Source organism: Rhinatrema bivittatum, chromosome 2 (assembly GCF_901001135.1).
Source record: "Rhinatrema bivittatum chromosome 2, aRhiBiv1.1, whole genome shotgun sequence".
NCBI classification, from domain to species: domain Eukaryota; kingdom Metazoa; phylum Chordata; class Amphibia; order Gymnophiona; family Rhinatrematidae; genus Rhinatrema; species Rhinatrema bivittatum.
The window spans coordinates 38,716,410-38,739,094 of NC_042616.1; the positions used below are offsets into that span (position 1 = coordinate 38,716,410).

The following is a 22,685-nucleotide window of genomic DNA, read 5'->3' on the forward strand; positions in this document are numbered from 1 at the left end:
GAAATGAAATTGTCACTGCTGAGCCCTTAGAATCTGTTATTCTTTTCACACTAATCTTGGAAGACTCACAATTACCTTTAGATATAGTATTTTAGTTCCATCTTTATTTAAAAACAAAACAAAACATGAAAGTGTCTTAAAATCATCTCCAGGTCTCACAGATAATGATTTTTCACCTGGAATATCTCCTGTAACTTTTCATAGGTGGGAATTGAAAATGACTTTTCATTATTTCTTAGGCTATGATAACTTCCTTCCCTTTTGAGATTTGGTAAACCAATAGGGCCTGGTTAACAAAGATTTTTACAAACATTTGCAACATAGGCATCACGTTCTGAGTTTACATATTTCTTCCTTGTCTATCCAGAATTGGTCTAATATGTTACAGGTTTTTGATGTAGAATAACCCATACATTCTTCACTTTCATCCTTACATAAGTTATTGTAACAAACACACACCATTAGGTTTTGTCTCTTCATTAAATAAATGGAAAAAGGATTTACAATTACAATTAACAGGCAAGCAATTTTCTAATTGTTTTAATATGGTCAACTCTCTCTCCAGTAATATAGTGTCAAAAGAAACACACTATCACTTTCTACCCCATTATTATATTTTACAACATCTTACAGGTCTAACAAACACTGATCAATATCTAAATATCACAATACTCTGGATACTGTGAGTCATGCCTTTTGGGCATGTGTGCTAAGTCGACACTTTTGGTCTCAGGTTTTACATTATCTAACACACACGTGATGGTCTTTGATGAACCATTTGCTGCAGAGATGCTCTTATTTGATGACTTTGCCTGTCTTCTTCACTTTCATCCTTACATAAGTCATTTAACAAGCAGACACACCTTTAGATTTTGCCTCTTTATTAAATAAATTAAAAATAATTTACAATTACAATTAACAGGCTGTGAGGGCGTGCACAGAAAACTCCATCAGATTACCTTAAGAGACCAAGCACAGCTGTCTCGCCCAGTCCTCCTTAAGGTTGAATCCCACAGGGAATCCTGGGTCTTTTGATTTTTTAAGTTTGGGGGGGGGGGGGGGGGGTGAGTGGCAGGAACTGGTTTAATATTGTAAAATGATGACCTTTGCTTCAAGGACAGGGTATGTGAGAAATCATGCATTATTACATATTTATTGTTTTATAGTATACATTTCATTTTTAATAAAATAAATTAATGTTACAATGTGTCTTCAGTAATGTTCTATATATAGTTTATTCACCTTCTTCATTTTAGGAAAATTCAATGGACAAAAATTCTCTTTCAGATTGTCTTGTACAAATTGTAATATATGTTTTTGGAATTTAATAGTGGGCATCCTTGGGTGTACATACTCTAAATTTCTTAGATATTGTTGACTTTGTTTCAATATAAAATATTTCAAGAAAGACCCAAAGGTATTGGTTGCTAAACTGATTCAACCAAGTTATTCAGTGATGTTTATAACAAAGATACATAAATGTGCTCTTGTTGCGAGTCAAGGAATAGCTGTTAACATCCAAGATGAGTAATTTTCAAAGTTTTGATTTGAGTGCGATGGAAGCAATGACTTTTGTTACTCTAAATATTCATCAAATGTTGTTAGGGCACTATATAAGCACTGGAATATTTTGAAAGGGCAAGAATGCTATTGTAATAAGGATTTAAGAAGTGCATATAAAATATGTATTTACATTTCTTATATTCCACCTATAGCAGCTTCCAAGAACTCTAAGAAGAGCAAGGAACCCACATCAACATTTAAGACAAACATCACACACATGACTTGGCAATGCAACTTACATAAATTAAAAAAAGGACAGTATTAAAATGTAATGTTTAGCTGAAGGACTGATGGAACAAATGGGACTTCAGCTTCTTGTGAAATAACTTTACAGAGTTTGAGAGGTAAAGTGTTCCATAAGGTGGGCCCAACCACTGAGAATGCAGGCTTTTGTGTATCCTGCAGGCAGGTGGCTTTGATGGGGGGGGCACTACCAACAATTGTTTATCTACTTAGCGATACGAATGACCAAGGACAGAGGCAAGAAGTAAATCACTTAAGGTAGTGTGGCTCCTCATCTTTTAAAAATTTGAAAAGCAATAAAATAATAATGTTAAAATTCACCCTTTGTGTGAATGACAGCCAATATACAGGTGTAAAATTGGAGTCATGTCACCTCTATAAACACGTGCCAATTTCTCAGCAACTCATCAGAAATGTGAATCAGGAGAGTATGGAAGACACAGCAAAATCTGGGAAGAATATTCATTTTGATGGCATGTATTATACCCAGTACTGCACAAAAAAGCCCAAGTCACATAGAATGGGAATCACTAATTTAAGAAACACAAAAATCCCAGAGAATCAAAATATTACAATTGCTCTTGTGGGATGTCACCCAAATTGAATTGGACATTTGTGGCGACAGATGTCGTCAATTTGTGAATTTGGACAGGAAAGAGATCAAAGCAATACAGGAATTAGTGGACAAGCAGGGATTAATAGTCAAACCAGCTGACAAGGGTGCTGCCATTGTCATACAAAGCAAAAGTCAGTACGTACAGGAAACTGAGCACAGTTGGCTAGCAACAAATATTATAAGAAACTGGATGTAGGCCCACCTACCTTGATTAAGAATAAGATAGATTATCTTATCTCACAGGGTATGCAAATATGGTTCCTTAAATCTAAAGAACACTGATTTCTCACGGTTGCAGTATACCAGTACTGTATACGTTGCCTAAAATACATAAAACATTAGTAGATCCACCAGCCACCCAATAGTATCTGGGCAGAGATCTGTTTTGGAGCCAATTTCCACATTTGTTGATCAGTTTTGAAGAAGCCAGTAATGCAATCTAGATCTTACTTTAAGAATGCCACATATACCATGCTCACTCACTCACGAGTGATATCATCTTAGACCTTGAATCTTTATATACCAACATACCACAGGCAGCAGCGTTCTCTCTTCTGGGGGCAGTGTTCAAACAACATGACCAATCACCAGCATTCCATCTGCTTTTTTAACAGATCTAACAGAGACAGCGTTAACATAACTATTTTATGTTTTCTATGATATTCTTTTTGCAGATTCACGGGTTGCCATGGCTCCAGATTTTGCCGTTATTTATATCTCCTGATTTCAAGACCGGAATTTATAAATTCAGAGTGGTTCACACACATTGTGCTATGGAAGTGGTTTATAGACAATCTACGACCTTATTGATTGTTTAATGTAACGATACACGTTCTCTGTTCAATACTATGTTTATTGTTTAATGTAACGCCCCCTGGCGATAGTTGTGTTATATGGAAACCGACTTGATTTGACATATATATATCAAGAAAGTCGGTATATAAAAACCCTAAATAAATAAATAAATAAATCTCTTTTTTGTTTGGACATCTTCGGAGGAACAATTCATTGGTTTGACTGCATGGCTCAACTCGTGTGATCCCAATTTACAGTTTTCAATGCATTATGATAGCTGTAGGATTTCATTTTTTGATGCAATGATCATTAAACAGCATCCTGACCGTTGGGGTGAGTCCAGAGAGAGGGTCTGGGACGCTGTTTTTATCCACTGCAGCTTTCCGTGAGTACCGCTCTTTGAGATCCAGACCATTGGCCTCTTGGCCCCCGCCCCCCAAAACAGACACTATCGCTTACCTGCCTACCTGACGTAATCAGTGGAGCCTCAAAGCTCTCAGACGAGCTGCTGCAGGGATAGAGCTAAAAACAGAATGAACAGGCAATACTCGACCAATGCTACTGCAATCAGAGGAAACTTTCTAAATGTTTACCGGTACCCGTAGATTTGTTAATTATCATGGATTAGAAGTGGTAGAGGTCAAAAAGGTTAAGCTTCTTTGTACATTGATTAGCGTTAGGTAACTAAGAAATGGTTACATATTCACAATTTAATAGTTGACAGGAATCTTGATGTAGTATGCATCACAGAAACCTGATTAAAAGTAAACACTCTGAAGTAATTTCCTAAATCTGTCCCCCCGGTTACTCCATTTTCATGTTTAACAAGCTGAGGAAAAGAGGGGGAGGTGTTTTCACAACTCTCTCCCCCCTTGCAAAGAATTTTTACTGAACAAGTGGCAGGATGTGAGAGTCTCTTGGTTTTATTAGATTTTAAAGAACCTATCACTATCTTTTTATGGTACTTTCCACCTGGCGCTTCTCAAGTTTTAACTGATTTGGTCAGAGAATCCATCCTAGGCCAATTGTTGAAATATCCTTTTTTTATTGGTTATGGGGGATTTTAATCTACATGCAGACAGTATGGTTTCCTCTCAAGTTACACGCTGTCTCTCTACTCTAGCTGTTGGTGGACGCTATCAAATTGTTTTTAGTGCTACCCTTGATAAAGGACACACCCTGGATTTACTATTTGGTTCTGAAAAGCTAGGAACCAAGGTATCTTCATGTTTGATGGATCAGAAAAATGACCATGGTCAGATCATTTCCTAATTAATTTCCAATTTAATTATGGTAACTACATGCAAGAGAGGAAGAAAACCAATAAAAAAAATCTCAAGCTTAAATTTATAAACGTAAGCTCATCCAGCTTCGTAGACATTGTTACCAATTTAGTTCAGGATAACTGGAAAGATCCTCTAGACACACCTGAAAACTGGGTTAGAAAATGGAATTCAAAACTGGGAGAAGGTATGAAATCGGCCACCTTAAGGCCTCAGGATGGAAGTAAAATAGGAATTAGAGAGAGCTCGGCCCCTTGGTATACAACCCAATTATTAGAATTAAAAAAAGGTTTACGTCACCTTGAGCGACGTTGGAGGAAAACTAATTCAGCCAATGATAAAATATTGTGGAAGCCCACTTCGGGCGAATCCTTCAAAAAAGTTGCATTACCCAAAAAGAATTTCTAATTGAATATCATTATTGAAACTTTCCATGATCCCAAAATTATTTTTAGACTAGTTAACTCACAGTTAGGGGATGACAAACTTTAGAACTACCCTCCTTTACAAAATCTTACACATGTTAAAAGCACTGAGATTATTGACGATAAGCCTATCGAAATATTACCAGATATGGAGAGATCTATAGCAAACTCATCATTGGAAGTTACTGATAAATTAAATACTCTCTCGGATTTTGACACGATATCTCTTGAGATACAATTTATTGTGAAAAAGGTGAAAATTAAAATACATCTTTGGACCCTTGCTCATTGTTTTTAATTGGAATGTTACCTAATACGGTCTTGATAGGCCTCAAGAACCTACTCAACTCTTCTCTTGCTTCTGGGAAAGTCCCTGAAATCTTAAAGAAAGCAGTGATCACTCCTATTTTAAAAAATGATGATGCAGACCCCAGAAAATGTCTAAATTACCGACCCATTTCTAATCTTCCATTTCACTCCAAGCTATTCGAAAAAGTTGTTACTACCGATCTTACTAAGTTTAGGCAAGACGATAGTAAATTAGATCCTGCTCAGGTGGGATTTAGGAGGGGATGCAGTACAGAGCCTATTTTGATAGATGATATGGACTATTCTGCTTTGTTAATTTTCCTTGACCTTTTAAGTGCATTTGATCTAGCCGATTCCAAAATCCTAATTTCTCGTTGTCATTCTTTAGGGTTAGCAGGGTCGGTTCTAAACTGAATTTCAAGCTTCCTGAAAAACAGGTCATCAAGCAAACAGGTACATCAATCTGTGTGAGGTTCCTCCCGGATCCTCCCTCTCCACTATTATTTTTCTATCCCCGTTGGGGGACATCGTCCGTTCTTTTGGATTTTCACTTTTTATTTACGCAGATGATGTTCAAATTGTCATCCCCTTCGATCACAATATAGCTATCACCACTTCATATTTAGAGAGTTGAATGACAGCAATCAGATCATGGTTAGGAGAGAATCTTTTGTTTTTAAATTTGACAAAAACAGAAATTCTATTAATAGAAAATAAGCTAGAGAAATTTCAGTTCTCTATGGGTAGCCACACTGTGAAATCTTCTGATGAGGTAAAATCTTTAGGAGTTAGACTAGATGCTAGTTGGTCTATGGGAAATCACATCAATTCAGTCCTCTGTACAGCCTATGGTGGGTTACGCCTTGTGAGACAATTGCAATCATTCTTAACCTTCAAGGCTCTAAAATCTGAAGTTTATGCTCTTGTAATCTCAGTTCTAGATTACTATAAAGCTACATACTGGGTGTTACTGGGCACTTTAATTATAAAATTTCAAGTGGTATAAAACATGGCAGCTAGAATTGTTAATGGGCCATGCTAGGTGCGAATCTGTAGCTCCTCTACACTGGCTCCCAATAAGATTACGATGTAAGCTTAAAGTACTTACCTTCACTTTTAAGATCTTACATGGGATTGGCTCCCTTCATATGTCATCTAGACTGCGCTTGAACGCCTAACCCAGGGAAGCACTCTTTCAGCATAGCTATCTACTTCAACTCCCATCTCTGAGAACCATTCGGCATGTAAAATTCCATAAAAGATCATTCTCTACTTCAATTCCTGAAGAATGCAATTATCTCCCCTTATTGATCGGGGAAGAAACTTGCTTAATGCATTTGTCATAAATTAAAGTCCTGGCTGATTACTTCTGAGCTCAACTTAGAGCTTAAGAATTTTAAGCTAAAGTTTCCCTAATCCAATATTATTATTAATCAATTGAAGGTTTTATTTTATTGCATTGTTTTAATTTGTTTACTTTTGCTGTACATCACTTTGGAAAGACTTATTGTAAGTTTTGGAAGCTGATTCATAAATCTTATAAATTGCAACCTCATAACAAGCCAATGGATCATAAGTTTTTTTACCATACGGTAGTAGACATCCCCACAGTCTGAGGGACAGTTTGCTGGTAAGGCAATCTTTGCACCTATGTCGCATTTGTTATGACGTTCAAGAGCACAAGAAACAAGCTCTAGTATTGGCCAGTGATTTCTGCAGCATGGTTTTCCTAACAAAGTTGTGCGAAAAGCCTATAAATGAGCTCTATACGTTCAAAGGCCACTGCTGCTTTCATATCAGCATACTGACAACAATGAGGACATTGTGTGTGTCCTAACGTTTTCGGATAAGGCCAGCCAGATAGCAGGATCGGCTGACAAAACTGCCATATCTTCTCTCTCCATGAGGACACCCTTTAAAAATAACGTTCCTAAGTGGATGGAATTTACGAGATATGGTGGTTAGATTGTCATTACCAATTGGATGCAATATGGATATAAAACGTGGAGAGAATTTAAGAGATATGGTGGTGAGATTGTCATTACCGATTGGATGCAATATGGATATAAATGGACCGAGTGGACATTTCGCTTGTGGGATTTGTTCAATGTGCATTGATACCATGTGTGGTCCAGTTTGGATACATTCCCGCACTAAGAGAAACATTCTTTTGAAGGGCTGTACAGATTGCAATTCCTCTCTGCCTTGGTCTACATAGGACGGACATCGCTGGCAATTCGGGTCTGGTTGATAGAAGCAGGTTAAATACCGGTGTGTTAAGTGCTCCCCTGGCTGTGCACTGTTACCTCATTGCAACACAATTTTCAAGACCTGCAATGAACAGTTTTGGAGATGGTTGCTATGCCCTTGAGAGGGGGACGTTTTTCTGCCATCTTGATGAGGTAGGAACAATTTTGAATTTTCAATCTAGTCTGACAATTGCTACAGCACGTCGATAAATAAATTCAAAAGATGAAAATTGTGCAGATACTTTACCAACAAAAATCAAATGTCTCAGAATACAATAGGAATCATACTCCATGCAATGTTACTAGTCACACACACAATGACTTAAGTATCTTCATGCTTTTCATCTTTTGGTTACATTTTGTTTTGTGAGTCGTTTGTACTGAGACTCTTTTATTGTATGCTAGTGGGGCCCAGAATAAATTCACCATGGCCTCGAACTGTACATAGATTATCTTTTATTTGAAGAATCTGCCCTATCCTTAGTACCATCATTAGTCCTAGGGCTGAAACTAAGGGTGAGTACCATTTTACCTGGGCATCAGGAGGTAAATATGAATTTTTCCTTTCACGTTTTAATAAGAATGTTCACCACAAGGAGGTTTCACTCCAGTGTGAATTTTCTGGTGCCTTGTGAGGCTTGACTTCCTAGTAAAAGTTTGACAACACTCACTACATATAAATAATTTCACTCCAATATGGATTCCCTGGTGGGACGTGAGGTGAGCCTTCTGATTAAAGCTTTGACCGCACTCAGTACATATATATGTTTGCACTCTAGTGTGGATTGTCTGATGTATTTTGAGAGATGCTGTACGACTGAAGCTTTTACTGCACTCAGTACATGTATATGGTTTCACTCCAGTGTGGATTCTCTGGTGCATTTTGAGAGAGACTATTTGACTGAAGCTTTTACCACACTCAGTACATTTATATGGTTTCACTCCAGTGTGAACTCTCTGGTGCCTCATAAGAGAACCTATGTGTCTGAAGTTTTTACCACACTCAGTACATTGAAATGGCTTCACTCCAGTGTGGATTCTCAGGTGGGCTGCAAGATGTGACTTGCGACTAAAGCTTCGACTGCACTCAGTACACACGAATAGTTTCACTCTAATGTGGCGTGTCTGGTGAATCTTGAGAGATACCTTGTGATTGAAGCATTTACCACATTCAGTACATTTAAATGGTTTCACTCCAGTGTGGACTCTTTGGTGGGATGAAAGTTGTGACTTCAAACTAAAGGTTTTACCACACTCACTACATGTAAATGGTTTCACACCACTGTGAACCCTCTGGTGGATTTTAAGGTATGATTTTCGATTAAAACATTTACCACACTCAATACAGGTAAATGGTTTCCCTCCGGTATGTATTCTCTGGTGAACTGTGAGATGACCCATTTGCCTGAAGCTTTTACCACATTCAATACATGTAAATGGTTTAACTCCAGTGTGCACTCTCTGGTGGCTTTTGAGATACGACTTTTGATTAAAGCATTTATCACACTCAGTACATGCAAATGGTTTCAGGCCAGTGTGAACTCTCTTGTGCCTTCTCAAAGAGCTTAGGTGATTGAAGTATTTACCACACTCAGTACATGTAAATTGTTTCTCTCCAGTGTGGATTCGCTCATGGTTTATGAGTTTGCTCTCCTGACTGAGGCTTTTATGATACTCAGTAAAATTACATTGCTCTGTGTATATTTTGTTGTGTGTTTGTAGTTCTTGCGTCTGATTAAAGGTTTTCCCACAATTTGCAGGTAGAGATGGTCTTGCTTCAGTGCAAGATCTTTGCTGTGATTTCAGAGTTGTAAGATCTCTGAGAATTCCGCTTACATCACTTACACATCTTTCTTCTGTTAACTGGTTTCTTTCACTTTGCTCTCTCAGAGCTGAGTCTCCTCTTGAATTTCTATGCTTCGTTTTTGAGATGGATCGATTTCTGCACTTTTTACTCCAGTTAGAACTGGAAGAAGTATCCTCTGCTTCTGTTAACAACTTGCTCTCTTCTGGATTCTCGCTGAGCTCACCGTGATGTGTCTCTGTATTAATGTTTCTGAGATCATCATGTTCTAGATTTAAAAAAGTAAACGTTACACATTATTATAGACGAAAGACTGTTTAATGAGTTCAGTTTTACAATCAGAAAAACAGAGATGTGCTTCATTCTTATAATCCAGAAATAAATTATCCAAGAAGTAATTCCAAATGGAATGTTTTATTCTCCTTTATGTAGCTTCAGTTTTACAACAACATTTGATTTTTTTTGTTGTGTTCTTGCTGTTCTCCAGAAGAGGACACAGTGCGAAAGTCTTACAAGCACTGTGTCCTAACATTGGCCTATATATTGTGTCTCTGTCTCTGGCAGCCAAAACTAATTTTTTTGGGGGGTGGGAAGGAAGTGTTCCAAGGTTATCAAAGTGAGTTCTGTGCTAGACCTCCCCCCCACTCCCATTCTCTGTGTGTACTCAGGGCAGTGGCTACAAACCCTTTAATTTCTGACAAGGTCCAAGGGTAAAAATCACCTGCAGTCTTGGTCTTGTGTTCTGCAGTAAGAGTCATGATGGAGGGAATATTGCAACTAAAGAGCGGTGGCAAAGGAGAGAACAAGGGCTGAAGACAATAATTACAGTGCAAATTCTAAAGAAATATCTAAGATCATAAAACAAGAATGTGAAAACTGAAGAAATTACTTCTCTGACTTATTTTGTTTTCCTTAGTGTAAGCAAGGATGGCCACGTTGCAGCTTGGCAGATATCAACGGGAGATAACAATCTAACCTTTGCCCAACATTCTGCCTAAACCCTAGTGGAATGAGCTCTAACCTGAGTAGGCAATGGCTTCTCGGCATCCACATACGCGACTGTTATCACCTCCTTAATCCAGAGAGCTACTGTAGCCTGCAAAGCAGGCTCGTCCTGCTTCCTGTAACCATGAAGAAGCAATCCGTCTTTCGATAAGGTTCAGAAACCTCTAGATACTGCCCAACAAGTCTCTTAACATCCAAGGGATGCAGAAGACGATACTCCTCTGCATCCCGGACCTTATCCAGGGACAGCAAGGAAGGATGGAACAGTACGCAGTCGTAAGGCTCCAGGAGTCACCCGAAGGAACGGCTCCCGGCAAGACAAGGCCTGCAGCTCGGAAATTCGACGTGCAGAACATTTTGCCACCAGGAACACAGTCTTCAAGATCAATAACCACAAGGAAAGTCCATGTAGTAGCCAGAATGTAGAACCCGCCAAAAAATCCAGCACTAAATTTAGACTCCACAAGGGAACCGGTAACCTCAAGGGAGGCCGAACATGTTTCACTCCCTTCAAAAAACGTGCCACATCAGGATGAAATGACAAGGAAACATCATTCACTGGACCTCTGAAACAGGCCAGAGCCGCAACCTGTACCTTTCAAGGAGTTAAGGGCTAATCCTTTATTCAACCCATCCTGCAACAAGTCCAGAACGAGCGGAATCCTCACTGAACCAGGAGGAATACTGCGTTCCTTGCACCAGGCCTCAAACCCTCTCCAAACCCTCACACAGGCCAAGGAAGTGGAAAACTTACAAGCGCAGAGCAAGGTGGCAATCACCGCAGAAAAATATCCATACTTCAACAGGCAAGCCCTCTCAAAGGCCAAACTGTAAGTCAGAACCGAGCCGGATCCTCATGAAGAATGGGTCTCTGCTGCAACAGATCCATGAGTGGTCTCTACCAGGAGTCTCCTCAGATCCGCATTCCACAGATGCTTGGGCAAGTCCATTGCCACCAGGAGTTCCAGCCCTCTGTGGCCTTCGATCCTGCATATTATCCTGCCCAACAAGGGCCACAGAGGAAAGGCATAAAGCAACTTGTCTTCCAGCCAGACCTGAATGAGAGTATCCATGCCCAGGAGCTGCAGATCGCCCCTGCAATTAAAGAATCGAGGAACCTTCGCATTGCGAGAAATCATCAGCAGGTTTAGGAATGGAAGGCCCCAGCATTTCACTATCAGCTGAACCCCTTCGACAGACAACACACATTCTCCTGGGTCCAGACTCTCCCTGCTGAGAAAGTCCGCTCTTACTTTGTCTTTTCCTGCAATGCCAGAGGCCGAGATCATCTGCAGATGTTCTTCCACCCATTCCATCAGCTGGTCTATTTCCTGCGACACTTGCTGGCTCTTGGTTCCTCCCTGGTGATTGATGTAGGCCACCCCGTTGTCCGACATCACATGGACCACTTGACTTTCTGGGCTTCCAGGCAATTGATGTTCCAGAGAGATTCTTCGGCATTCCAACGTCCTTGGGCTGTCAGCTCCTGATAGTGAGCTCCTCAACTGTGGAGACTCGCATCTGTCATGAAGACCAACTTGGTCTGGGAGGACAAGAAATCTCGCTTTCCTGTAAGCACCACTGGAAACGAGAGCAGATTTTCATTGGAAAGTGGAGCCGAACTGAATAATCCTGAGCCTACGGGTTCCAACAAGGTAGCAGGGAGCGCTGAAGAAGATGCATATGCACTCTCACCCTTGGAACCACTTCCAAGGTCACCACCATCAAACTGAGCACCTGAAGATAGGACCACACAGTCAGGTGTATAGTGCTCACCAAATGATGCACCTGCAACATCAATTTCTGAATCCGAACATCTGGCAGGAAAACCTAGCCCTGCCTTGTATCAAATTGAACACCCAGATACTGCAATGACCGAGATGGCGGAAGACTGCTCTTGGCCAGGTTCTCCACCCAACCGAGCTCCTGCAACAAGGAGATCACCTTGGCGGTCACCCGACGGCTCTCTTCCTGAGACTTGGCTCGAATCAGCCAGTCGTCCAAGTACGGGTGCACCAGGATCCCATCGCTCTTCAATGCCGCCGCTATGACCACCATAACCTTGGAAAACATTCTAGGGGCTGTGGCCAGGCCAAAGGGCAGTGTCTGAAACTGAGGTGCCACAACACCGCAAAACGCAGAAAACGGTGGTGTTCCACAGGGATGGGAATATGAAGGTAAGCTTCGGACAGATCCAGGGAGGTCAGAAATTCTCCTTACTGCACGGCCAGTATCACAGAGCGTAAGGTCTCCATGTGAAAACGAGTCACCATCAAATGACGGTTGACACTTTTGAGATCCAGAATAGGACGAAAAGAACCCTCCTTCTTGGGCACAAAAAAATAAATGGAATATCACCCCACACTTTCTAGAGATGGAGGCACAAGAACCACAGCCCTCAGCCTGAGGAGCCTTAGAAGCATAGTCTCCACTGCCTGCTTGTGGCAAGGGGACACAAGGAACACGTCCCGAGGAACACTGCGAATTTCCAGCACATGTCCCTCTCATAGCCCTTCCAGGACCCACTGATCGGATGTGATCTCACCCACCTCTGATAAAAGAAAGAGAGAGAGAGACGATCCCCTATCTCTTGTTCCCAAAGCTGGGCCGGCAAACCTTCATTGGGACGCTCGGGAGGAGCCACTCCCCCAAGCCCGCTCCTCTCTTGGGACGAAAGAACTGAGACCTACTGAAAGGCCAACCCTCTGTAGAGACAAAACCATCTGGAACCCCAGAGACGACCCCTCATAGCAAAGGGGCGTTTTAATGGCTTCTTATCCTCCGGCACCCGGGGAACTGGAGATCCACCCCACTTACTGGCCCAGCTTCTCCAACTCGCTCCCGAACAAGAGCGAGCCTTTAAACGGCATTTTCCTAAGATGAGCTTTGGAAACTGCTTCAGAAGACCAATTTTGCAAGCAGAGTTCACGCCTGGCTGCCATGATCAAAGCCGCTCCTCTGGCCGAGGTACAGACCAAATCGCAGTCCACATCTGGTAGAAATGCAGCAGCAGCAGGTTCCATAATTGCTCTGGAATTCACCCTACGTAAGAACATGCCATGCTGGGTCAGACCAAGGGTCCATCAAGCCCAGCAACCTGTTTCCAACAGAGGCCAAACCAGGCCACAAGAACCTGGCAATTATCGAAACACTAAGAAGATCCCATGCTACTGATGCAATTAATAGCAGTGGCTATTCCCTAATTAAACTTGATTAATAGCCGTTAATGGACTTCTCCCTCCAAGAACCTATCCAAACCTTTTTTGAACCCAGCTACATTAACTGCACTAACCACATCCTCTGGCAACACATTCCAGAGCTTTATTGTGCGTTGAGTGAAAAATAATTTTCTCTGATTAGTTTTATATGTGCTACTTGCTAACTTCATGGAATGCCCCTAGTCGTTCTGTTATCCGAAAGTGTAAATAACCAATTCACATAAGAAAATTATTCCTTACCTGCTAATTTTCGTTCCTGTAGTACCATGGATCAGTCCAGACAGTGGGTTATATCCCCCGACCAGCAGATGGAGTCAGAACAGAGTTTGAGAGTGTCAGCATATAGAGTAGTGCACCCTCTGCTGGAGCTCAGTATTACATATAGCAAAGCCCAAAAGCAAAACACAACATTTTGGATCCAGATCCATCCCCAAAAAGGAATAGAGAAAGATATAAGTAAACAAATGGTCAACGGGACCACCAACAGTCAACTTGTGAGGAGCTGTGAACAGTAACAATAATCAGAGACAAACAGAATGAAAGTTACCTGGAAGAATCCGAGCAGGACCTAATGAAACCCCTAGTGGCGGGCGTCTGGACTGATCCATGGTACTACAGGAACGAAAATTAGCAGGTAAGGAATAATTTTCTTTTCCCTGTACGTACCTGGATCAGTCCAGACAGTGGGATGTACCCAAGCTTCCCTAAACCGTGTGGGGTCCTGAGAGACCTGCTCGGAGAACTTGATCGCCAAAAGAACCCGTGTACTGAGGCGCCAGGTGTAGTCTGTAATGTCTGGAAAAAGTGTGCAACGACTTCCACGTCGCCGCACGGCAGATTTCCTGGGAGGAAACGGAGCGAGATTCCGCCCAGGACGCCGCTTGGGATCGCGTGGAATGAGCCGACATGCTGCGAGGCGGCACCCGCCCCGCCGCAATGTAAGCCGATGAGATGGCGTCCTTTATCCAGCGCGCAATAGTCGTCTTGGATGCCTGAGAACCTCTCCTCGGTCCTGACCAGAGGACAAACAAATGATCGGATACCCGGAAGTCATTGGTAACCTCCAGGTAACGGAGCAGCACACGCTTGACGTCCAGGAGCCGGAGAGACCGGGGTTCCTCTGAAGCGAACGCTGGAAGCTCCACCGTTTGATTGACGTGGAAGGCCGAGGCCACCTTTGGTAGGAAGGATGGCACCGTAAGAAGGGAAACCCCGGAGTCGGAGAAACGCAGATAAGGGTCCCGGCAGGACAAGGCTTGCCAAAATGAAGAGAAACATAAGACAGGGAAATACTGTGGAGAAAAAGAAAGAAATAACCAAAAATGAAGAAACCCTGTCAATCTGGGGGAGCTAGTGGATCCCCCTGCTCACATCTGCTGGAGTCAGAAGAATACTGAGCTCCAGCAGAGGGTGCACTACTCTATATGCTGACACTCTCAAACTCTGTTCTGACTCCATCTGCTGGTCGGGGGATATAACCCACTGTCTGGACTGATCCAGGTACGTACAGGGAACTACTCATTCAAGACCTCTCATGATCTTAAAGACCTCTATCATTTCCCCCCCTCAGCCGTCTCTTCTCCAAGCTGAACAGCCCTAACCTCTTCAGCCTTTCCTCATAGGGGAGCTGCTCCATCCCCTTTATCATTTTGGTTGCCCTTCTCTGTTCCTTCTCCATCGCAACTATATCTTTTTTGAGATGCGGCGACCAGAATTGTACACAGTATTCAAGGTGCGGTCTCACCATGGAATCATCAACCTCCTCAGAGAGAAACAGACAAGAACGTGCCACCAGAGTGTAACAGGATGCTATCAGCCTCAAAGGCTTGCTTAAGGATAGACTCAACCCATCTATCATGCCCATCCTTCAATGCCGTTCCTCCCTCCACAGGGATTGTTGTCAACGCATCCACTTTGGGAAGACAAAAACACTCTCTCACTGCTGAATCCAGGGGGTACAGGCCTTCCAAAGTCCGACCCCCCTGTGAAATTGGCCTCAAGGGCGTCCCATTCCAGACCAATCAATTCCTGAATGGCGTCCATCACAGGGAAAAAAGAAGGAGGCCTTACGCAAGGAAACCAAAATGGGATTCTTCTTCGGTTCCGACAGGGAATCTGCACCCGGAACATCCAGCATCTACACTGTCTGGGAAATTAAAGTCGGCAGTTCATCTCTGTGAAGGAACTGCAACAATGGTCAGATACGGTTCCAGTCCCGGAGGAATTTCCCCATCTCCCAGGGAATCAGGATCTGCCTCATCATCAGTGCCATCCGGGTTCCTGTCGGGAACACCCGCACTGATCTGAGCAAACCCTGGCCCTTAACCACAGGATTGGAAGAGGGAGCTGCCACCGGCTGAGGGATCTGCCCCGACAGGACTGAGCGAAGCAGAGGACTGCACCTGAAGAAAGGCTTGCAAACCTTGAAAAAAACTCCACCCAAGAAAAAGCAGTCGGATCCAGACCAAGCCAAGAAGGCACCGGAGCGGGGCCCACTGAACTGCCAAATACAAATCGAAGCAGCACTAAAAATCTGCGGTAATCCCAAAAAGCACACCAAAACTGGCATTAAAAGAGACACAGTCCTGGGGCCACCCTTGTATGTAGTTTGCAGGGTATTTTCTGCCCTGGTATTTCTCCCCATGGTATTTAGCCGTGAGGACAAATACTGTTGGACTCACAAAGCAGCAGGGCCAATTGCCATGGCTTTGTGATTACTGTGGTTCTGCGGTTTAGTGAATGATCCCCTAAATTTGTACCTGAAGTAAAGGAAGGTGATGTGACATGCTCAAGGTCACTCTCATGCCCTCTCCTCTCTCCTGTGATTCTCTCACTCCTTTTCCCCTCCCTCAAACCTCTGACTTCCTCTCCATGACAATTTCTCCCTCCCTCCCCGACTCGTGATTCTACTTCTCACGCCTTTCACTTGCACATAATCTTCTAAGGCAGAGCTCCAAACATACTGTAACTGGATCATTTTCCAGACTTTGGATAGGGGGCTGGCCCTTTAAGAGCTGACAAGCAGGTGGCTGCAGTTAGAATAGCATCAGTGGGAAGGCAAATTATTGGGCTTTGAGGCCCCAGAAAAGAGGCAGCATTAGTGGTGCTGATGTAAGCCGGGGCAATGCTTCGTTATCCTCTTCTCTCACCCCTAAGTGATCCCCTCTTATGTCCCCTTCACCCCTGGACAGGAGAAAGAGAGCAGCACTTCATGCTGTGTCTGCCTCCTCCTCTGTTGGCTTCACTCTGGTGTTTGAATGTGCAGTGCTGGCAGGTTCCACACAACTACAGGACCCCGCAAATTTAACTTCAGAATGAAACAGACACAGCCTAGAGCCAGGGCTGCCACTACTGTGGCACAGAGGACTTTCCTGTGGTCCACTGGATGAGAAGCTCTGTCCCATGTGACTGCTGCCTGTAACAGAAACCCTGTGAGTGATTAAAGAGATCTCGGAGGAGCTCGTGAAGGGGTCTCTGCACTTCCCAGCTGCTCCTTCCCCTCCTCCTCTCAGCAGTTTTACCCCAGTCCCTCTTATTCCTGCACTCACCTGAGCAGCTGCTTCTCCCAGTTCCTCCTTCCTCTGATCCTGGCTCATCCCTGATGTACGGCTCTTCCCCTCGTTCAATGTGGGATATAATATCAGGGGTGACAGTCAGAGATCCTTTTCCTGGGGGAAGAACACTGAATTAGATCCCCCATAATCACATAAATTGTGATTTCCTCTTATTTCAGATATAAAAAAATTTCCAGCATAAAGAATTTCACCAAATTTTAACAAAAATATTCAAATCCTGTCTAAGAGGAACAGCTTCCAGGACCTGCGTTCTTCAGAAAGGTCTTTACTCATCTTTTTAGTCGGGCTCCCACTATGAGTAATGCAGTGCATCATCAGCTCATATCAATACGCATACTGATAAACTGGGAGAGGGAGATGGTGGGTGATGGGGAATGCAGTAATTGGAAAAGATTGGGAAGCCAGCGAGTGGAGAAAATAGCCAGGGCAGGGCTCACGGCAGGGGCTCTGGCTACTGAATATTCGTGCTCCAGCCTGGTTGGGGGGGAGAGAGAAGGCCACCAGAGCTGCTTTGGTGAGGAGTTCAGCTGAAGATTGTGCATTTCCCTGGACCACACATAGCTTGCCAGCCACTGCAGCACAGGAGTAACTACACTGCAGTACTCCTGTGGGAATTTTCTCATGGCAAACACCGTTTTACTAAAGTAATCACTGCAATACTCACTCACTTTCTGTTTTAAAACCAAATCACATCAGGAAATCTTCACACTCAGAACTGTCTTTATCTTTATGTCCCAGAGCTGCTAACAAAACTGTAAATTTCTCCCTTACCTAATGAGATCAGGGTCTCATAATTCTCCTTCATCACCTCCTTGTAAAGCTCCTTCTGCCCTTCATCTAAATACCCCCACTCCTCCTGGGAGAAATAGACAGCGATGTCCTCAAAGGTTACTGGGACCTGAAACACAAACCAGGAACACCCTCAGCACCTTCTGCATCACATCCATCAGGAGACCTCCCAGTGCTGGGGCTCGGCAGGCCAGGGGAAGAGTTTTCTGAGTGTAAATAATTCACTGTCACACCGAGAAGGTGTTTGATAGGGTACAATGGCCTTATTTGTTTCAAGTCTTACATAGGATGAGCTTGGGATCTTGTTTCATGACCTGGGTTAAAGCTTTATACGATCATCCAAAAGCGAGTATTCGGGTTAATGGGGGATATTCCGATACATTTCTGGTGGGGCGGGGCACAAGACAGGGATGGCCATTCTCTCCAATACTATTTGCACTCTCATTGGAACCATTTGCCACTAAAATTAGATCTGATTATCGGATTATGGGAGTAGGAATGGGTGGGAAAGTCATACAAGATGACTCTCAGCCCAATACAGAAAAGATCGCGAGAGAATGAGCGCTCCGTGTTGCGCCCCCGCTCTCCCAACGCACGCCCAGTCACCTCTCCTGGGCGCGCAATCCTATGTTTAAATGAGGGGTTTCACTACAAGGAGGCGCTAGGGACGATTTCGGGCAGGCGTTAATTTATGAGCATAAAATGTGCAGATTGGCCGCACATTTTGCTTTCTGAATCCCGGGTGACTGCATTTGCATGTGATGAGCGCTATTAGTTTTCAGGGGGTTTGGCCGCGCGTTTTCGAGGCGCTAACCCCCTTACAGTTTAAGGGGTAATAGACGCCTGTCGAAAAGCGCGGCTAAACCCATGTTAAACAGCGCGCGCGCAGCCAAGCGCACTTTATAGAATCGGCCCGTCTGTTTGCTGATAATTTGCTGTTCACACTCACAGAACCAGAGAGCTCCCTCTCCACTCTGTTAGGAGCAATGAGAGGTTACGCAGCAGTATCGGAGTTCAAGGTTAATGAGGATAAATCTGAGCTCTTAAATTTAACTATGGAAGGGGAAGTGGTGAATAGACTAAAGGTAGGTTTGCCTTTTAAGTGGGCTAAGGAGAGCGTGAAATATCTTGGGGTCCGGTTGGATGCTAATTTGGGAAGATTATTTGACATAAATTATGCCCCATTGGTGAAAGGAATATTCACAGATATGGAAAAATGGGACCATTTCCATCTGACCTGGTTGGGCAGAATTCATGCCATTAAGATGAACATATTACCTAGATTCTGTTATTTTTTTTCAAACACTCCCAATTTCCATTCCTGAAGGGATATTACAAGACTGGCAACGGAAGCTTTTCCTTTGTATTTGGAGGCGGTGGCCCCCGAGGGTTGCAGGGGACGTTCTTTATCATCCTAAAAGCCAAGGTGGTTTGGGGGTCCCCAAAGCTTGCTTTCTATTTTGCCGCCTCTCAATTAAGGACGATACTGGAGTGGCACTTTAAGACCAAGTGCAAACTTTGGACAGTGTTGGAGAGGAACATGATGGGGATTCCCTCCATGGAGTTTTCAGTTTGCTCAAGGGACAGGAATAAGTATTGGATTCAGAAGGCTTCTCCTTTCACCCAATCCACCTTAGCTATGTGGATACACTATAGAAAGCAATGGGTAGGTGATAAACTATTTTGGCATCGTTCATCCTTTGTTGTGGAAGTGGACACTTAGGCCAAGGCGGAGTTGGTGTAACCTGCAGGGAGGAGACCTGCGGACCCCACCATCGGCAGGTGGAGCTGGCAGGAGCAGAAGCCCAACTGGAGCTTCACCAATACCAGCCCTGGTTCCCCGTAGGCTGAGCCCTCGGGTGCCATGGCCAGCTGAATTTAGACGCAGGCCTCTGAGAAGGTGAAGATCCGAAGTTTTGTAGACGAGGCAGGCCAGAATAGTGGGAAGCGCAATCAGATCGAGCCACAATCTGGACAAGCAAGAGAAACTGGACGAGGCAGGGGTTGGAGGTAGGCAGAGTTCAATCGAAGACAAGGTACAGGTTCGGGTCAATGGCAGACGGAGATCAAGCAGCATCGGGGTCCAGTCCAAGGTCAAAGCCAGAAGATCAATCCAAGAAAGATGATGAAGAGGAGGAAGACAAGGGACCACAGGAACACAGGGAGATGCTGGAGACAGACGAGGATCCGGAGACAAACCAGACAGCAGATACCAAGGACAAAAGTCACAGACTCAGGAACACCACAGCAGAGAAAGGATCAAGGAAGCAGGAACACAGGCAAAGCATTTCTCCAGGAGAGGTGGACCTAGTGCCGAGGCATTTGAGAAGCACTGGAGGGAACCTTATATACAGAGAAGTCCCAATAACATCAGAAGGTGCCACGGGGAATTTTCCCACTGTGAGCCCTTTAAGAGACAGCAAATCTGGCGCGCTCATGCGTGTCGAGGAAAAGCCCAAAACAGCTGGCGGCGGCGGCCCTCTGCATGCGCATCAGCCTGTTCAGGTGCGGCAGCTTGCCACGCTTCAGCCCAGGGGTCTGCCCTGGCATCTGGGACACCTAGTTGCAGCTTGGGGCTGGAGGTAGGAATGGCGGTCCGTTGCAACATCCTTCCTATTTAATAAGTCCTTCCCTCTGGAGGAGTCACAGGCTGCTGCATCATACTGGAGGGTCTTGGGGAATGAGAGATTAGACTACATATGGGATGGTAGTTTGGTTTACTTGTTTGAGGCAATATGTCAGATACATCCGATGGAGGGGATTAATAGGTTTGCATACCTTCAACTGGCATCATTTGTATGCTTTAAAGGGATAATGGGGCTCTTAAAAAAAAAAGTCATTGTTCGAAATATATTGTGCAAGAGCAGATAGTGTAAGATCATTTCTAAGATACATGTGTTACTGTTGGAGGAAATGAGTAATAAACCAAGATATGTTACAGCATGGGAAAAGGATTTGCAAATCCAAATAAAAGATACAGCCTGGGATTTGTGTTATCAGATGATGGGGAGGAGCTCAGTTGCTTTACTGGTAGTAGAGAATGGTTATAAGATACTTTATAGGCAGGATCTCACACCAGACGAAGTGGCCAAGAAGTTCACAGGGGCATCGAATCGCTTCTGGCGCAATAGTGGAGAAAGGGGACGTTTTTACCATATTTGGTGGGAATGCACAAAAGTGGTTAGCTATTGGAATATGGTCATTGATTTAACTGTGGAAATCATAGGGTGTAAGATATCGAGAAGTCCTAGACTACTACTGATTACTATGGCTACTGATGTAATAAACAAAAGGGCTCACTGTCTAGAACCTTATATTATCGTGGCAGTGAGATGTGAGTTGGCAGCTTGGTGACGAATGCCCAATGTTCCACTAAAAACAAACTTACAAGTCAAATTAGCTAGGAAGTATATATGTATAAGCTTACAGCTTTCCTCCATGATCGTACCTTGAAGTTCGAAAAATCTTGGGCACTATATATCAGCTGAATGGAGGCCCAGAGTTCAAGGCCTGAAGTTTAACTATATGGAGGGTAGTGTCATATTAGACACCCACATAAATATGTGGTTGATGGGAATGGGTGGGTATTGGGAAGGGGCATTATAAATAGGGGTTGTGTTATGCTATGCGAGGATGTTTAGCGGGGGAAGGGGAGGGGACAGGTCAGGGAAAAAAAACGTGGACAAAACAGATTGATTTTGTGAATACAGTTGATGATGATACAAGATCTTTTTGAAGTTTTATTCTGTGTAGTGCATAAAATAGAAATGTGTTTACAAGGTAGCAAAGAACCTAAGTGCTGTTTTGCATATTCAGTTAATAAAATGTAAATAAAAAATAATAATTCACTGTCACACTGCATAGTCCCAGACCAGGATAACAGCAACAAGAAACCAGTTTCACAGAGAACCTGGGACACTAAATCTCACTTTATTGGACTCCTGATCGCTCTCCTTACATTCAGGAGTTGAGGCGTAGCCTAGCTGTTACAGCAATGGACTGGGAAACCAGGGTTCAAATCCCACTGCTGCTTCTTATGACTTTGCATAAGTCACTTTATCCTCCATTGACTCAGAAACAAAAACTTAAGATTGTCAGCCCTCTGGGGACAGGGAGATACCTCCAATACCTGAATGTAATCCACTCTGAAGTGCTGAAAAGTGGAATAAAATAAAGGGTCCCAAAGACCTTGTCTGCTCGGGGTCCTCTTAAAAGTCCGGGTTTACTCTGCAGTGTCCCGGGTTAGAAAGCTGCAGCAGTGTTTGCATAGAGAGGGCAGGATGGTGGGGGCAATCTCCTACCTGAGCAGAAGCCCCTGCAGGCATTTTCCTCGCTACTTTTGCTGCTTTCAGGATTTAAAAAAATGAAATGGAGACTTTTTCTCAAAATGGAGAAGAGCTGATTGTTTTTCTCTAGTCCGTTCAGGAAGAGAGAAGCGGCAGATTGAATATCTCCTGCCGGGCGCAGGCCGATGACATCGCGCTGGGAGACAGGGAAAGCTTTACACTGAGGGCTCAGACTGAAAACATTGCACAGGGCCTGGAAAGGATTTACACTGGATGCAGACTGATGACATCACAAAGAACGGGGAGGGGCTCTGGCTTTCCAATGTTTCCAGTGCTGAAGAGTTGCTAGGTCTCTTTGCAGGATGGCAAGTGAACGAGGAGATTGGGTGCCCCTTTCTTGGGTTGGGGGACGAGCTGAGTGTTTGTCTCTTGCAGTGCAGCTCAGGGGGCTGTTACAGGGGCAGGAGGAGATGGAGAGAAGGGCTAAAGCTGAGATTTGGGGCTGCAGGTTTCAGGTTTTCAGCG

General features: G+C 43.7%; 2 protein-coding genes across 3 annotated transcripts in view; both read right to left on the reverse strand.

The window, feature by feature from the left end:
* LOC115083857 (zinc finger protein 271-like) overlaps positions 1–22,685 on the reverse strand; it is a 634,158-nt gene that overhangs the window by 352,031 nt on the left and 259,442 nt on the right. The gene's annotated exons all lie outside the window — the stretch shown is intronic.
* On the reverse strand, positions 7,708–17,910 carry LOC115083880 (gastrula zinc finger protein XlCGF26.1-like). The gene is made up of 3 exons (XM_029587938.1): positions 17,857–17,910; positions 17,059–17,178; positions 7,708–9,555 (listed from the first exon to the last, which is right to left on the reverse strand). The coding sequence occupies exons 1-3, from the start codon at positions 17,888–17,890 to the stop codon at positions 8,057–8,059; spliced, it is 1,653 nt and encodes a 550-aa protein (XP_029443798.1). The 5' UTR covers positions 17,891–17,910; the 3' UTR covers positions 7,708–8,056.

What these genes read in the sequence shown, in the direction of transcription:
- LOC115083880 (XM_029587938.1), bottom strand. Translation starts at nt 17,890, where the DNA reads ATGAAGGAGAATTATGAGACCCTGATCTCATTAG. An exon ending in TGAGACCCTGATCTCATTAG is followed by an intron (nt 17,179 to 17,856) that starts GTAAGGGAGAAA and finishes TTCTTCCCCCAG; the next exon opens with GAAAAGGATCTCTGACTGTC. An exon ending in TGGGAGAAGCAGCTGCTCAG is followed by an intron (nt 9,556 to 17,058) that starts GTGAGTGCAGGA and finishes TTTTAAATCTAG; the next exon opens with AACATGATGATCTCAGAAAC.